General features: G+C 40.6%; 1 protein-coding gene across 3 annotated transcripts in view; it reads left to right on the forward strand.

Annotated features, from left to right (window-relative positions):
• The window catches only part of CDKL5 (cyclin dependent kinase like 5), a 213,136-nt gene that overhangs the window by 159,662 nt on the left and 35,226 nt on the right, over window positions 1-18,248 (forward strand). For all 3 annotated transcript variants that reach the window (XM_037742797.1, XM_017540632.2, XM_037742796.1), the window contains exons 12-15: window positions 3,756-4,722; window positions 8,180-8,281; window positions 8,818-8,923; window positions 12,179-12,302. In XM_037742797.1, coding sequence (XP_037598725.1) covers window positions 3,756-4,722; window positions 8,180-8,281; window positions 8,818-8,923; window positions 12,179-12,302 — 1,299 coding nt within the window. The remainder of the gene's footprint in view (window positions 1-3,755; window positions 4,723-8,179; window positions 8,282-8,817; window positions 8,924-12,178; window positions 12,303-18,248) is intronic.

Here is an 18,248-nt window from a genome sequence, read left to right on the forward strand (position 1 = left end):
CTTCTAGGCTCAATTGATCTTCCCACCTCAGCCCCAGTAGCTGGGACCACAGGCATGTGGTACTATTTAGGTCTGGGAGAGCATCCATAGATTGACGATGACCATTTATTGTATGTTTGCTCTGCTTAACTGTGATAGTGTAATTGTGTTTTAGAGCTGTTTACTTTTCTTGAAAATGACTGGTTTCAGCTTGTTTCTCCTCACAACTTATATTAGCTGGTTGTGTTTGTTGCCATGAAATTTTCGGACACTAAGTCAAAAAATAGTCATCATCATTTGGTTGTTCCTTTGCATTTAGGAGGTGCGAATTAGTCCTGTGTCTTCTTTAGGGTTACTGTCAGTTCAGGTGCTTTTATCTCCATTCTACCTTAATTGTCTCTTAGCTCCTTTAGTTTACAACAAAAACATTATCACAATGATATACAGTTCAGTAGACTGATAATATGTTTTTGATTTGCATTATAGTAATTACTGTTGTAACCCATACTGTGAAGAGGCTGTGTGTTTGTCTTCTAGTGACTCATTTGAGAGAGTTCTTGGAGTTAACCAGTGGGGACCTGAGGCTCTCCTCGGGAACCTGTTTAGGGATCTGTTAAGGAAGATGTGTTTGAAGATGATGTTTTCAGCAGATACAGAAGATAAGATTTGTATGGGTCCTTGAGGAGTCCTCCCAAGTCCCCTTTTGAAATAAAGGAGAATAGAAATTAATTTAAAATCTCTGGAAGAATTCATTTTCAGGTCTTGACACTGTATTGAATATATTAAAGAAAAAGTCCTAAATGCTTTTTCTAGGAATGATCTTACCACATTTTACATGCATCTGAGCGCTTTTGCTCCACACTTGTCTATGGTCCATACTTATTCCATGGAAGCTTTTTTTGTTAGAGACGTTAATTCTAGCTTGAATCTCAATACAAACGGTGGCTCCCTAAGACTTCTCAGGACCATTTTAGAGATGCTCACAGCACCATATCACATTAGTTGCCACGTAAAAACTCCCGTGTCTTGTCTCCGGAGATACACGCACTGTTGCGTACCTTGTCTTCTAAATTCTTTCTCTCTAAGAGAGGCAGTGGACTCTTGTGTTACTTAGCGCCTGCCTGTCTCCCTCAGGCTCTCCTGAGGTTCTGCTCACCATGGACATGATGTGATGGTGCGTCAGCTGCCCCACACTGCCACTCTCCCGGTCCTGCGCCAGCCTTCTCCGTCAAAATGGAGCTTTGCACCTTTGACATTTGCTTTTAAAACTTACTTTAAATCATTATCCATCCTTCCATCTGCAACCATTTGAGTTTATATGTAAAATTTTTTAAACTAGTTGGCAATTTAGCACAGATTCTTTACAGTTGTGTGTCAAAGAGATCTATGGAATTTTCAAAGCTGTATTTTATTGTTGCATTTTGGCAGAGCTCCAATGTGAAGACAGTATGACACCCTTTCTATGTAGGAATTAGGTGCAAAGCTCAGTGGTTTCCAACTAATCCTGAGACACAAACACTCAGAATGACAGTTTAAGCTCTTTGTACACTTATGGAAAACCTAAAGCTTTGACAGTTTCTACCTTAACTGGATAACCTCTCTTTACATGTTAGAATTGTCTCTTACATTGCTCTGAATATGTTCTTCTAAGATCCACATGTACGTTTCTGCTCAACATTGCTAACAGTGTTTCTAAGTATTCCAAAGGCTCAAGCAACTGCCTTTGCTGTTCTCTGTCCCTTTTTGGTCTTCGTGATCTGAGGACATTTCCCAGTATCTGCACATGTTATCTGTCTGCGATTACTGTCTCTAGGCTTGAAGGGGAATGGGGACAAAATAGGGTTCTGATAGTCCAGGGAGAGCTGGAGCTGGGCAGGAGGAGCCACTCTTTAGAAGCTGTCATCTAGAAGGACACAGCCATGATCTGAGTCAGGGTGCAGATGCCTGCAGGAAAGGAGCAGGGAAGACATCTCCCAGCCCCTCTCTCCTCTTGTCTTGTGATGCCTTCCACTGCTAAGCCCAGCCAGAAGCTAACTGGCTAGGAAGCGTGGGTGACAATCTGCAGCATTGGATTCCTGAGACCCAGGGCTGGGCTGATGGGGTGGAGGATGGATTGGAGGTTGGGCAAATGAAGAATAACCAACACGCTTAGATCTATTTGTGGGTGAGACGGTCTATCACTATTTAGGTTTGAAAAGTCACTGAGATATTTCAGTTACCAAGATATAAGTTGGCAAACAACTCAATGGTTTAAAACCTGATGCCTTTAGGATACAGGGACTTTATTGATCTGGGGATAGACTCTTAACATCATTTAGCAGAAAGTGAAACTTAGTATTTCTTTCTTTGTAATTTCTTTCTAGATCTGGGCTTTGCCATTTGGTGCTCATATTTAGGTATTCTTTTATTTAATGCTGCAATTCTAATAACCCAACTGGAAGAGATTAGTGAGGACATTTAAGAGATGAGCCCCCCCCCCGCCACCCACACTGTCACAGGCTTGCTCGATATCAGATTTTTGACACTCTCAGGTAGCATTCTGGCAGAGATTACTGAATGAAAGGTAGACTAGGAAAAGGGTCCTTATGTTATTTGATGGCTGAGCATGCAAGTTCTCCTGGGGAAAATTGGAAGGCAGAGTTTTACAGACTACCATTCTACGTGAACAACAAAAAAAGTGACTTCCAATTAGTGTCTCATGGGAACAAAACTCTCCCAAATCAAACCATCTGTAGCAATAGCAGTATTTGCAGCAAAATTTTCTAAATGTATAGTAAAACCAGAATTGTGTAAATCATTATTCATTTTTAAACATTCTAGTCTGTCCCAAGCTACAATTATGTCCTTTCAATAGTTACAGTAGAACAAACTGATCTTGCTATGGCATCAGTTTCAGCTTTCAAATAGAGGACAAGATTTTCCTCTGGATTTATATTTGGATTTTAAACCAAGTGTGAAATGAAGCTTTAAGTCCTATAGGAGGGCTCAGTCGGTCTAGGATAATGAAGTGTTAAATAAAAAAGAAAATAATTGTGTCTTTTGGAGAGAAATGAACTCTTTCAGCTCTCTGTAATCCGGTATAGTACAGGATTCCTGTTTACTATACAAGGAGATGTCTGAAGAGCCCCGAGTAATTGCCACTTCTCCAAGACATAAACATTGATCATCATGTTTTCCAACAAACCTCACTGGACAGTTTACATTTCTTTTTAGAGTGTCATTTTATTTTATTGAGTACATTGCCAGAATTCTCATTCTTTGATTATGCAGGCAAGAGAGACATTGGTGTCTGTGTGTGTGTGCTGTATGTATCTCTGAGGTAGGCTACAAGTTTTACAAATAAAAATGAAGTTCAAGAAACATAGTAACCTTTAAGTCTAAATGTTGTCTTCTGACATTCAAGCAGACAAAAGAGTTACAGAGTTTATAGCTCAGCTCTCTTCTTAGCAGTCATTCTATCACAAACACCATATGAGTACCAACATAGTGAGAGCATATTTTACCAGATTATCATTTAGAAACTGTTTTGACAGCAAGTTAGCTGATCATTTAGCAGTGCCAGGATAATTTCATCAAGGCCAGTGCTTTGTTACAGAGTGAATTGGTCTAAGAAACTTAATTGCTATTGATAGGTTACTTGTTATTGGTAGGCACATGCTTGAGAGAATTAATGTTTTTAGTCTTCCAGGTGTTTTAAGTATTTGTTCTTTTTAACAATACTTTTTGTGTGTCAGCTATTGAGGGAAACTGATAAACTTCTTTTGTTTTTAACATAGAAACCAAGCCGGCAAAAGTACTGCTTTGCAGTCTCACCACAGATCTAACAGCAAAGACATCCAGAATCTGAGTGTAGGCCTGCCCCGGGCTGACGAAGGTCTCCCTGCCAATGAAAGCTTCCTAAATGGAAACCTTGCCGGAGCTAGTCTTAGCCCAATGCATACCAAAACCTACCAAGCAAGCAGCCAGCCTGGGTCTACCAGCAAAGATCTCACCAACAACAACATACCACACCTTCTTAGCCCAAAAGAAGCCAAGTCAAAAACAGAGTTTGATTTTAACATTGACCCAAAGCCTTCAGAAGGCCCAGGGACAAAGTACCTCAAGTCGAACAGCAGATCTCAGCAGAACCGCCACTCATTCATGGAAAGCTCTCAGAGCAAAGCTGGGACACTGCAGCCCAATGAAAAGCAGAGTCGGCATAGCTATATCGACACCATTCCCCAGTCCTCTAGGAGTCCCTCCTACAGGACCAAGGCCAAAAGCCATGGGGCACTGAGTGACTCCAAGTCTGTGAGTAACCTTTCTGAAGCCAGGGCCCAAATTACGGAGCCCAGTAGCAGTAGGTACTTCCCATCTAGCTGCTTAGACTTGAATTCTCCCACCAGCCCGACCCCCACCAGACACAGCGACACAAGAACTTTACTCAGCCCTTCAGGGAGAAATAACCGAAATGAAGGAACGCTGGACTCACGTCGAACCACAACCAGACATTCCAAGACAATGGAGGAATTGAAGCTGCCCGAGCACATGGACAGTAGCCATTCCCATTCGCTGTCTGCACCTCACGAATCTTTTTCTTATGGACTGGGCTATACCAGCCCCTTTTCTTCCCAGCAGCGTCCTCATAGGCATTCTATGTATGTGACCCGTGACAAAGTGAGAGCCAAAGGCTTGGATGGAAGCTTGAGCATAGGGCAAGGGATGGCAGCTAGAGCCAACAGTCTGCAACTCTTGTCACCCCAGGTACAGTTGAGCACCTTGACCAGATCTGGTGGCCCTTCAGGGGAAGGTGTTACAAGGGATGTAACGAGGGTCTGTCTACAATTTTCCTTACTACAGGAGGTTGTGCTTTTCTTGATAGGATGCATTTAGGGAAGCAATACTTGGCCTAATCTCTGTTTTGTTTTGTTTTGTTTTGTTTTAAATCTACTTAGATCAACTGTTGAGTATTCAAGAGAAGTCAAAAGTTTGTTTTTAGCAATCTAGTTTTTTTCTTGAATGTTCCTTTCTGGCATATTTTGTTGAGAGAATCTTACTTTGATTTATTACAGAATTCATCAGCTGTATGGGTTAGGTTTTAGTTTTGCTTAAAATACAGTGTGAATTCATGGGTATTTTCTCTGATCTCTCCAAATGACATTTGCTTAAATCAAAACCTTTTGCTAGTACCTTACTCAATATTTTAACTGAATTTAAAAGTTTTAAATTTGTCCGGAACTATAGATAAATTTAACGTCATGCCAGGATGTTAATTTTCAGTTTTTTGGATTGTTTTTAAATCTTAAAACAGTATTTTTAGCATAATACCTCCTCCATCTTATCATCAGACTCTAGAGCTGACCTAACCTGCTTAAAAGAAGTAGCATTCTTACAATAAAGCATGTTTTAAAAATAACGTTTTCATGATTTCATTTATAAAGCACTGTGCCCAGTGCCTGGCACAAAGTAAGTATCTGACAAATTTTAGTTATTCCTGCTGCTTCTGTGATTGCAGGGGCTGATATTTGGACATTGAACACCTTTTCTGTGCTAGACGTTCCCAGGCACTCAAAAGAGTCTGAGAGAGCTCTTGCACTTGAGAAACTTACCTGTTCTTGAGGAGGATTAAATGATACATGATAACAATGAAATAAGTAAGACCTAAGTCAATACGGCTATAAATAGGAATTGAGAATAGAGTGAGGTTATTATGAACAGGTGCAGTTAGAAACGGCTTTACAGGCAACTGAAGGTCTTGCTCTGGGCTAGGATGTATAGACAAGCTTTGAATAGGCTGAAGAGTGAAGATATCTTCAGGCATGTGCTGAGCTAGGCACCGTGAAAAGCTCTAGCTAGAAAGATGAAAAGAATAGGGTCCCTGTCCTCTTAGTGTGTGGGCTGGCAGGGGACACTTGTCAACAGGTTGTTCCGCTACTGCGAGCTTACATTCTGGCTACTGCACTAGAGGTATGCTGTGTGCCAGGGGAGCGGGACAGTCCAAGTTGTGAGTTGTGGGAGCTCCTAGAACAGGTGGTACCTGAGTAGAGACTTCCAGGAAGGTTGGGAAGAAAGTGACAGCGACCTTAGGAAAGAGGGAAGAAAAGAGCATTGGAAGGAGAAGGAAGGTAACAGATGTTACATAGCATGGTGTGCTTTGGGGATTACGACTTGTTCCACTTTGCTGGAGTGAAACGTGCAAGATTTGGAGTGGCTTTTGCAATAATTCAAGCATGAGGTGAGGAGAGTATACTGACTTGGGACTAAGTCAGTGCCAGTTCAAACAGAGTGGATCTTCTACTCCTCAGAAGTAGAAACAACAGAATTTGTGATTTTTGAAGGATTGGATATAGGAAAAAGGAAGACTTCATGGTTTCTTTTCTAGGACCTCCTTTTTGGAGTGGAAGAGAATAATTTGGAAGTCACCTAATTCAACCCCTTTATTTCACAGACGAGCATGTCAAAGCTCAGAGAAGTTAGGTGAGTTGCTCCAAGTTTACCCAACTAGTTCAGGATGGAGCTGGAATTATGAGGCAGGCTCCAGGTGCTGAGGTCAGCCGCTTGCCACTGTGTCTTGCTGACATGTTGAGTTTGAAGTGGCCTCTAAGCAGAAGTGTGCTCTAAGAGGCTAAAAATATGGTCTGGTATCCAGGTGAAAGGAGAAGACAGGAGGTGCCCATTTGTAGAGGCTGGAAGTGCAGTCAGAGGAATGGTCACAGGAGCCCTGAGGAGACACTGTCAGGAGAAAGAACATCCAGAACCTAGAAAGATCTCCTGACAGCTTCCTGTAGAGGAGAGATGGAAGGGAAAATTAGGTAAAGTGTGCTAGCATTAAGCATGGTACAAAATGGAGAAGAAATCACAAAAACAAATAGCTTTTTAACTTAGAAAAAGTAATTGCTCTCTGAGAATTCCAGGAAAAGGATTTTTGTGAACATGGTGATCATAAGCAAATTATAAACAGTTACTGTGGGCTAAGCACAGATCTGTTCCTGACTGTGAAGGCCAGTTCAGGAGGTACAGTGCCCAGCTACAAGAAAGTACCAGTTTAAAAGCACAAAGGTACCAGAAAGGCTGGAAAAGTAACTTCAGTTGTGAATGAATCATAGGAATCACTCCTATGCAAAGAATCGGACCACCTTCAAAAGCATAGAAACTCTTACTGAGTTCATATTAGATGTTAATAATTTGTTTTCTTAAAATACTTTTTGTAGAGGCCTTTGTAAACAATACAGGTGGTAAAAGTCAAATGAGACATTTTCATTAAATAGAAGGAAGGCTATGTTGGTTGAATTGCTGCCCAGAATCCTCAGAGTCCATTTGGAGAATGAGAGGGAGAAAACATAATCATATTTTAAATCTTAAATAAAATATTTTTGATATGTCACATAGGCTCAAGGTAATGCCCTTTTCTGTGCATAATATACAGATGCAATGCAGCTAACTCCTTCTAATGACTTGGTAATTTTCTTCCTTGATCTTTTTTTCTGATGATGGAAAATGCCACATTTTTTCCCCCTCAGTGAACACCATTGTGGACTAAGTAGTGTTCTTAGCTTGTGACTCACTTCTTTAAGAGAGGTAGGTAGTGGTATGTCTTTGGAGATGAGCACTGTCATGATTTGGCTTCAGAAAATGCGTGAAACATAAGTGCTGTTATCCTAGAGGAGATTAAGACAAGAATTTAAGCACATAAACTATAGTAGTTAGAGGATTTTAACACAAAAATTATTAAAAGGACTTATTCTATTCCTTGATATATTCAAAAATCACTTGTTTTCATCTGACTTTGCCTTATAAGTCCTGCATGAAAAATACTTTTGGAACTGCACAGTTCATTTTGGAGAACTCAGACTGAAAATCTAGAGAAATTTCAGATAAACTAATAGAATCCCTAATCAGAGGGCTGCTCAGAACCATGACTGTCTAGATATTAGAAGGTTAATTTTTTTTTGTTTTTAATAATTAATTGAACTATTTTCAGACTAATTTGTTCCCTGCTTGCCTTAACTTTAATGAGAATTTTACTTTCCATCTGTGTGAAATTTGCCTTATATTACATTCATCAGATTATTCATTCTTATGGGACTATATTTGTATTTTAGCCAACTAACATTTTTTATTTTAGCTGGTTATGGTTCTAGTCATACCAAATAATGGCCGTGATGAGTTTCATCCCTAGGAACAGTATGCTTTTATAAATCCTTTTAAATTTTACTTCCAGCCTGGAGAACAGCTCCCTCCAGAGATGACTGTGGCAAGATCATCAGTCAAAGAGACCTCCAGAGAAGGCACCTCTTCCTTCCATACACGCCAGAAGTCTGAGGTATGTCACAATAAAATATGTCTGTAAACATTATTTGTTCAACATCATTAACTGCCTAGCTTTTAAAATATATTAATATCCACTCTCCCACAAATAAGTTGAAGTGGCTTAAAAAGTAAGTAGTTTTCCTTGTGGCATAATTCTGAGTTTTACACAATTCTAGATTGATTAGGCACTGTTCTAAATTTGGGCCAGGTGGCTCACACATGTAATCCCAGCACTTTGGGAGGCCGAGGTGGGAGGATTGCTTGGGTCCAGGAGTTCAAGACCAGCCTGGGCAACATAGCAAGACCCCATCTCTACAAAAAGTTGTAAAAATTAGCTGGGTGTAGCGGTGTGCACCTATAGTCCCAGCTACTCGGGACTGAGGCAGGAGGATTATTTGAACTGGGGCAGTCAAGGGTACAGTAAGCCATGATTGCACTACTGCACTACAGCCTGGGCAACAGAGTGAGACCCTGTCTCAAGAAAAAAGGCATAGGCAATATTGTCATCAATGTGTGGCTTAACTTTTATAAATTTCTTTCCTGTCTCAGGGTGGAGTATATCATGACCCACACTCTGATGATGGCACAGCCCCCAAAGAAAATAGACATCTGTATAATGATCCCATGCCAAGGAGAGTTGGTAGCTTTTACAGAGGTAAGCCCATCCCCAGCATTCACCAGATTCCCCTCTCCTCCCTCTCTTGCTTTATGTACATACTGCTTTCACTGACTTCAGGCCAGCAGCCTTCTCACCTACACTGTTGCCTTCTAGCATTTCTCCCTGCCTCTGCTCCTGCTAAGTCAGGCCCTCCTGGCTTCTGAGTTGGCCTCCTTGAGTAGCCTCTTAACTGGTCTCCCTATCTCCAAGGTACCCATCAATATAGTGACTGGAGTGATCCTTCTGAAGCTGTGTTCTGACCATACCACTCATTTCGTTCTATCAACCTATAGCATACTTATTGATGTTACCTGTGTGTCTGGCACTGTTCTGGCTTAGAACTTGTCAGTGAACAAGACAGCCAAAGATCTCCACCATCACAGAACTCACATCATCCTCGGGAGGAGGGATAAACAGTAAACATAATAATTATATAGAGCAGTAAAAGATACTAAGTGTTACAAGGGGGGAAAAATAGAGTAAGGCATCCCATTGCCCACCCCACCCTACCCATCCCCTAATCCCCTGTTGCTCACCTGTTGAAAGTCCTTTGCTGGCTTCCCACTGGCATCAGGACAAACTCTGAATTCTCTAGGATGTCATTCCAGACTTCCCATGGTCTGGCCCTTACTATCCTCTCCAGCCACTTTCTCCCCCACCCCCAGGTCTCTCTGATACCCAGCCTATGGGTCTGCACAGGCTGTGCTCTCCTCTGGCCTGAAATGTGCTCTTCCTCCTGCTGGAACAGCTTGTTTCTGTCCCTGTCTTTAAGATCCTCTTCAGTATAATGTCTTCCTACAGTTTGTTCCAGATGGAGTGAAACATTTTCTTCTCTGTTTTGTCTGTGGTACCTTGTCTGTAACTCTGATGGAACACTGACCACGTTGCACTGATTCTTTGTCTGCAGTTCTCTCTTATGAGGTTGTGAGCCCCTCAGAGACACTCAGTTCTCTTCATCTTCTCTTCTTTTTATTCTTATTGACTAGTACATTGCCTGGCATAGTTTCATAAATATTTGTCGAAATAAAGAAAAATGTCAAGCGTACTTGCACAGCCTAAAATGTACTTTGCTATTTAACAGACAACTAAAACAGATGCTTTTGGGGTTGTATGAACTTAGGAGACATTGAAAGACAAATCCCTTTTAGTAACTCTGCAATAATAGATTGTAAAGCCCTTTGGCATTCCAACACCCTGGTGGAGAAAATGGACAGCAAGCCCACAGGGCCACGAGCAAGGCCTGGGGTCAGGAGGCCTGCAAAGCCTTCAAGAGTCACCACAGCTTTCTAAGGCCTCCTAAGCCCATGTTGCCTGACTTCCCACTATTTCTGTTGTTTTAGGAGGATAGTTGGAAAGGGCCAGGATTTGGGGCTGGGATATGGAGAACTGCTTAGTCATTTTAATTAGAAATCCAGCTAAATAAATGCATAGAAGTGTTATTTAGGACTAAGTGTATATTTCATGATTAGGCTACTCTGTTCCTTCCCTTCCAGCCCCACCTTTGGAAAAGCATAAGGCATTGATTGAATATGCCTTTTAATGCATTTTTTTCTGATATCATGATTACACTTTAGAATTTTATAGGACTAAATTTTTAAATTCAGATTTAAGTTAATTAAAACATCATAGCATACACATGCAAAAGCCTTTTCTTCTATCACCAAAAACGTTACCTCTAAAATGTACCATAGGCATGTTACTTCTATAGATGTGTGGAGAATAGCATTAATATAAAATGCTAATGGAGATTTAAATTAATTAGTCTTTTACTTCTGGAAACGTGGTTTTATTTTGATTGCAAAAAAAATAAATGGGTTAATTCAGAGAAATACTTCATAGGTCTACCTCAGTAGAGAGGGTGATGAGAGCTTGGCAGGTGGAATTTTTAATTTTAAAAATTTCAGATATAGAAGAAAAATATTTAACTAGATGAAGCATCTGGAGACACCTGTCATTTCAATGATACTACTAAGTTCTAGAGGGAGATTTAGTGGTATCATTGAAATGACAGATGTTTCCAGAATGCTTCCTGTTTTCATTCTACTGGTCAAGAGATAAGTGAAATGGTGTCATTTATCTTGGTATACAGTCTGTATATTCCTTTTGTGGTGAAATTTACAGTATATTTTTATTATAACCATTCTTAGAAATTGACAGAAAAAGTTAACAACTATTCCACCCAAAAGCAGAAAAGTATTTACTCACGTACATTGTGTTTTAACTTTCTGTTCTTTAGAATTTAGAGAAAAATAATATTTTTGTAGAACTAGCTGAATTTCTGTATAATTTAGTTTAAAAACATGAGCGATACTACCTCCCAAGTGTCAAGGCTTAAACTGTAGTTTGTCTGTTTCAGCACACATGTGAATTACTTCAAACTAAGAATAGATTTTACGTTGTTGATCTATAATAAGAAAGCTTTAACTTCAAAGAATGCCAGAACGGTGCAGGGGATGGTGGTAGGGGCTATGAGATTCATACTTGAAAATATCCTGGCCGGGTGCAGTGGTTCACGTCTGTAAATCCCAGCACTTTGGGAGGCCGAAGTGAGCAGATCACTTGAGCTCAAGAGTTCGAGACCAGCCTGGGCAATATGGTGAAACCTTGTCTCTACAAAAAATTAGCTGGATGTGGTGGTGTGCACCTGTGGTCCCAGCTACCCAGGAGGCTAAGGTGGGAGGATCACCTGAGCCTGGGAGGTGGAGTTTGCAGTGAACCATGATCGTGCCACTGCACTCCAGCGTGGGTAACAGTCTCTTATTAAAGAGAGAGAGAGAGAGAGAGGAGAGAAAGAACATATCCTATAATGTTCTTCACTTTATCATCTGGCAGGTCAAGTTTCTGTTTTCAGTACATATTACCTGGTGTCAGCTATCCCCTTGCAAGTTAGTGTCATAAGCAGTGGTTGAGGGAGAAGGTTCCCTGGAATGCCTTCACCCTCAGAAAACACAAAAGTTATGTGAAGGGTAGATGAGGATTTTTATGTTTGTTTGTTTTTTATTTGTGTTAGAGAAAATGCAATAGGATAATGTGAAAACTGCTTTGACCAAAAGAGTACATCAGCCGTGTGTGGTGGTTCATGTCTGTAATCCCATCACTTTGGGAGGCTCAGGCAGGAGGATTGCTTGAGCCTGGGAGGTCAAGGCTGCACTGAGCTGAGATTGCGCCACTGCACTCCAGCCTGGGTGACAGAGCGAGACCCTGTCTCAAAAAAAAAAAACTCCATCAGTGACTTACTTTTTCTTTATTCAGTGCCATCTCCACGTCCGGACAATTCTTTCCACGAAAATAATGTGTCCACCAGAGTTTCTTCCCTACCATCAGAGAGCAGTTCTGGAACCAACCACTCAAAAAGACAACCAGCATTCGATCCATGGTGAGCATTTTGTTTGTTTTTACTCTTCCCTTTTATAATTGTAGATTTGAGAGTTCAAATAAATTCTGGATGAACTTTTTAGTGTTCTTTCTCCTGCTAGGCCTTTTTTCTCTAGATAAATTATTGAATAAGGAAAATGTGATTTTTCATTATTGGTAACTTTTTTCGAGTTTGGCATTTATATTAAATATTACGTAAGAGACAAAAAAAATCTCCTGAATACCTGATATGCTTTCCATTGTGTTCTTCTGATGTGAATGATGACTTTTGCAGTCTCCTTTTGTTGACATTGAACCAGGTACACTTTGCTTAGCACTTGATGATGTACATTGTCTCAGTCAGTTCTCACAGTCACGCTGTGCTCCCGTGCTAGAGGCGAGGACACTGGAGCTTGGAAAAGTCGAGGAACTGGCCCGGTGCTGGACAGCCAGTAACACGGAGGAGGGAGCCAGGGTTCAAACTTAAATGGACTCCAAGTCATTCAGGTTAAAAAGAAATAGGGAAACAGTCCTTTATGCTACCATAAAAGCATAATAGTAGTGAAAGGCACAAATGATGTGGCAACTTTTCTTCCTCATTTATCTTTCTTGTGTCATATCTAATAAATATTTAGGGAAAGAAATACAGTGTTACTAAGTTCCATTAGCAAATCTGTCTGGGGAGTAAGGACTTTTAAAGAAGTAATAATAATGTAGACTACTTCTTCTCAACTATCCTGAAAGACTGCCCAGGATCTGTATGTGAAGAGTTTACGTGTACTTCGCAGAACTTTACTAAGTTTTCTACTAAGATCATAAAATGGGACATCACTGTAATACACTGAATTTGGAATAAGACCAGTCTGTCCGAGAGTCCCTCTCTGGTGTTTGTTGCCAGAAGTAACAGAAGGGCCTTATGTCAGTACTCCTGACTCCGTGTGATGTCACAATTTGGAACCTTTTGGCAGAGTTACATCAAGGTTTCAGTGTTTTTGTGTCCTATAGTGAAAATTACTTAATTATTAAAACAATAATAAAAATGACTTTTTAAAAGCTGTAAATAACACTTTTGTGTGTAAGCACAATTTACATCCATTGCCTATTTATAAAATGACAGTCTTAACATTTGTGACTAAGAATTTAGACTCTGGAAATAGGATATCTTGATTGATAGCAACTTGCCTATCAGTCAGGGGATTGTGTCTATCTGTCCCTTGGTTTCCTCATGTGTGAAAAAATAGGGCTAAGAATGGCACCTCCCTCATAGGGTTCATGTGATAATTAAATGAGGTAAATACATTAAAAGCACCTAGAACAGTGCCTGGCTCCTAAGTGTTTGTTAATGTTAGTGACTACAGTTACTATTGTTATGGCATCTAACTTCAGCATCAGGTGTTCCCCCTCCACTTTGATGATAAACTTTGGTGTTCTTTCTCCATGTGACTGTTTTAAGCTCTATTGTGAACTAACGTAAGAATAGAGGTACAACTTCTTTACTTGCCAGGGTTGACCATTTTCTGGTGTGGCTTTGACAAGTCATGACAAAATTGTCTAAATGACAAGAATACAGAAATATAGAAGGAATTGTGTTCTCTTGGTTATTATATAATGAAGTGGTGATTATTTAAAAGAATATCAGTTACAGATTATCTTAGTCCTGTGAAAATTAGGTAGGTGAGATCAAAATTAAATCCAAATTTGGATAGACAGTGTTAGTAATGTATTATTTCTGTCTTTTGATAATCAGTTTGTCTTGTTTTATGCGTGGATATGTATAGAAACCTGAAAAGAGTTGTTTTAAAAAAGAATGAGAGGCTCAGTTGGGATATTGAACTTTAGTTGAGTCTTCATCAGGTCATCCTTACTCTAGTATTGCTGTTATGAGACTTGAGAGTTCCAGAATTCCCAGCGATGAACTGGCTCTGTTCTTTTGTTTGTTACTCCTCATGATAATGCTGCTATGACATATTTCCTTCCTGCATCGCATCTCACTTAGTCTGTCATTAAACTTGACTCATCTTGATTATTTTCTTGAACAAGCTCTTGAATTGGTTCATCAGGTCTTCATATTTGAGAGAAATGCACATTTGGTAACTTACAAAAAACATGAAAGAACCTTGTTTTGGTAATATAGTGAATTGCTATTCTTTGTTGCAAGGGGGTAGAGATAGGGTCTGGCTCTGTTTCCCAGTCTGGAGTGCAGTGGTGCAATCTGGGCTCACTACAACCTCCACTTCCTGGGCTCAAGCCGTCCTCCCACCTCAGCCTCCTGAGTAGCTCAGACTGTGGGTGCACACTCTACCATGCCTGGCCAATTTTTGTATTTTTTGTAAACGTGGAGTCTAGCTATGCTGCCCAGGCTGGACTCCAACTCCTGAGTTAAATCGATCTGCCTGCCTTGGCCTTCCAAAGTCCTGAGATTAAAGGCATGAGCCACTGTGCCTGACCGTAAATTGCCATTCCTAAATTATCTCTTACCTAAGTTCGGTCTGTTTTTCCTTAATAGTAGTACTTAAGATTTACTTTGGGAAGAGAATATTTGTACAGTATCCCCCCTTTCTTACAATGGAAAAGTCAAGCTACTGTGTTATATTTTAAAGCAAAAAATAGATATTGTAGTATAATATCCAGAGCTGTTGTTCTGGCTATCTCAATAATGTAGAACCCACTTAAGAATCAAGAGATAACCAAAATATCTCAGAACAAGAAAAATAGAGTTAATGTAATAGGATTCATCATCTTTACTAATAGGATAACATCCCCACCCTCATTTGGAGTCTGTTCTTCATTTATGTCCAATTCTAGCAGGTGGCACTGACGATGTCAGAGCAAGAAATAGTTCAAGGTAACACTACAGTATGCAGAGGGAAAAGGATCCAAGCAATAGCTATGGAGAGAACCAGGTGGGAAAATCACACATATCATAGATCTCCATGGAGTGTGTGTTTATAAAACAGGCAACTTCACTTTGCTTTAAAAGACAAAATGTATAAATATGTTTAGAAAGACTGCTGCCATTTGGGTTAAAAATTGATGTTTAAAGAGTAAACCAAATTACTTAGAAATCCCACTAGTTGGCCAGGCATGGTGGCTCACGCCTGTAATCCCAGCACTTTGGGAGGCTGAGGTGGGCGGATCACCTGAGGTCGGGAGTTCCAGACCAGCCTGACCAACATGGAGAAACCCCATCTCTACTAAAAATCAAAAATTAGCCTGGCATAGTGGCACATGCCTGTAATCCCAGCTACTTGGGAGGCTGAGGCAGGAAAATCGCCTGAACCCAGGAGGCGGAGGTTGAGGTGAGCCGAGATCGCACTATTGCACTCCAGCTTGGGCAACAAGAGCGAAAATCCATCTCAAAAAAAGAAAGAAATCCCACTTGTTAAATGAAGAATTGCCATAACTTGTATAATCCCAGCCTTATTTTTCTCATGAGGTTATGAATATATTGGTATCCATTAGTGCTTGTCATCATAGCTTGCAGAATTACTCTTATAGAATTATTCACTGACTCTCTCTTTTCACACATTAGCTAACCATGCTCATCGCATTGCCAGGGGAGGGGAGGTGGCAAGGAAAGTGTCACAGAGGAGTGCTTCTCACTTCTTCAGCTCACCTTCCATGCTGCTCTCAGAGGGATTATGATAAAGGTCCCATAAGCCTGACCAACCGTGATGTTCCCCCCTCACCTTCCCCTAGCTGTCAAACCTGTTCCCCTCCCCCCACAAGAGTCTGTGAACAGCTTGATTGAGGTCAGATTCGTTCTTTTATTTTTCTCTGTTTCTTCAACACCTAACACAGGGCCTGACGTGTATAAAGTATTCACTGAATGTTGTTGACTGATTCATTGAATTTTAATTCCTTCCTTTCTTTAGGTGAGTCTTTAGAATTGTGTCTCCTCTTGGCCCCTTATGGAAATAGCTGTCATGTTAGATAACGTTATAATCCCATGCCTGTGTGCCTGCTTACTCCTTGTCTGATTGCCCTCCTCCCATACTGTTTTGGTCCCAACTGCTGCCCTGGAGAATGTGCCACATGACTGGATGAGTAGTCCTTCTCAAAGCTTCTTTCTCTGAGATTGATGAGAAAGAAGAATTGATAAGAAAGAACTTACCCTTCTTCTCCACTGCTCCTCTTTACCCCACTCAGCATGAAGCTGCTGTTTTCCAGGTGAAATCACAGGGGCCAGAATGCACAGATGAGGGAAATGACCAAATACGTGCTTACCCGTATGGCTCAGTTCTAGCTGTCAGTGTATAACTCATTCTCCATTCCTTTATACAACACAGCTTTTCAAGTGCCTTTGTACCATCCAGCCTATTTCCATCTGTCTCTGAATCTCTCTCAGCCTTTTCTCCATTCCCTTTCTCTGTTAATTAATTGGGTATGTATGTTTCTGCATAGCTTCTCCCTTATTTTGTTTTTTCTCTCTGACTTCCTTCTCTCTGTCTTTGGTGATACAAACACTTCACTCCTAGTTTTCATCCACCAGTTCAAGGGTAATTTATTTATTTTTTCTTTTGGCCTCTGGGAACTTTCTCTGCCTGGATCTTAGCCTCACCATCTTGCCTCAGCCTCAATTTGAAAATAACCCGATCATTCCTCTATCCCCACCTGGGCTCTGGTTTATCCAGTGCCTCTTGAAAAGCCCCTGCAGAGGGTCTTTGGCCCATCTTCCCTGTGTCTTTGGCAACCAACAGTGCAACATGCAAACTGTAAACATTGAGCTTTCCTTTTATTATCCTCCCCTTCTCACTTTCATCTTACTCTGTTTCATCCTAGAGAGATTCTCCTCTTACCATGCAAAATCCTACTTCCTCCTAGGACTGGCGTCTCAAGCCTTCATTTCCTCTTGTACCAGCATTGACATTATTCCAGTAATGCCCATTCACATTCTGAGATCGCAGTCATGATGAATATGCCTTCCTTAAAGATTTGCTGGATTGGCAGAAAGCACTTTTACTCTCAGCACACCTGTGGCATTTTGTTACACTTTCATTCTGATTGGTAAAAACTTCTGCCCATTAATCTGAATATTCTATCGTGCTTCTAGGTTGTGTATTTGCAGATGCTATTGTGGAAGGACATAGCTATTTCATAAGCATGTAATTCTTTAACCTCTAGAAGTTACAGAACCTTCAAAATAGTATTGCCAGTTCCGCTAGATGCTTTCTGAGGCTCCTTTCCATCCAAAGTCATGCTTTTGTGATTCCAGCAAACCCCACTCTTCTGCAGTGTTCCTTACCAATGTCAAGTGACTGAATGCTGTGTCATGGAGTTTGGCTTAGGGCAGTCTATCTGTAAGCCCCACGTAAGTGCAAAAGAACTTGTCACAAGAAACTTTTATCAAATTCCCAGGGCCTAGGCCCAGTCTGTCACTGGGATTAAAATGTTTTTCCCAACAGTGCAACACTGTATTTAAAGACTCTTCTGGCTGGGTGTGGTGGCTCACACCTGTAATCCCAGCACTTTGGGAGACAGAGGTGGATGGATCATTTGAGGTCAGGAGTTCGAGACCAGCCTGGGCAACATAGTGAAACCCCATCTCTACTGAAAATAAAAAAAATTAGCCAGGCCTGGTGTTATATACCTGTGGGAGGCTGAGGCAGGAGACACGCTTGAACCCAGTAGGCAGAGATTGCAGTGAGCTGAAATTGTACCTCTCCAGCCTGGGCAGTAGATCAAGACACTGTCTCAAAAATAAATAAATAAATATATAGACTCTTAACTTTTTAACATTCTTACCCATTTCATCATGTCTGAAGTTTTCTAGCTTATAAAATTATAAATGTATCATTCTGAGTTCTAATATTAGTTATTTTATTCTTTTAATATCTTCTGATTTTATTAAAATACCTGGTGGTATGAGTGGTACCAAGCTTAATGTCAGTATTTTTAGTTAGGAGCTTCTCCCCTCCCCCCTCATGAAAGCTTTATATTAAAGCATTTGTCCTGTCTACTTTTTTTT

The sequence above is a fragment of the Cebus imitator genome, unplaced genomic scaffold, assembly GCF_001604975.1.
Source record: "Cebus imitator isolate Cc_AM_T3 unplaced genomic scaffold, Cebus_imitator-1.0 Scaffold128, whole genome shotgun sequence".
Lineage (NCBI taxonomy): Eukaryota > Metazoa > Chordata > Mammalia > Primates > Cebidae > Cebus > Cebus imitator.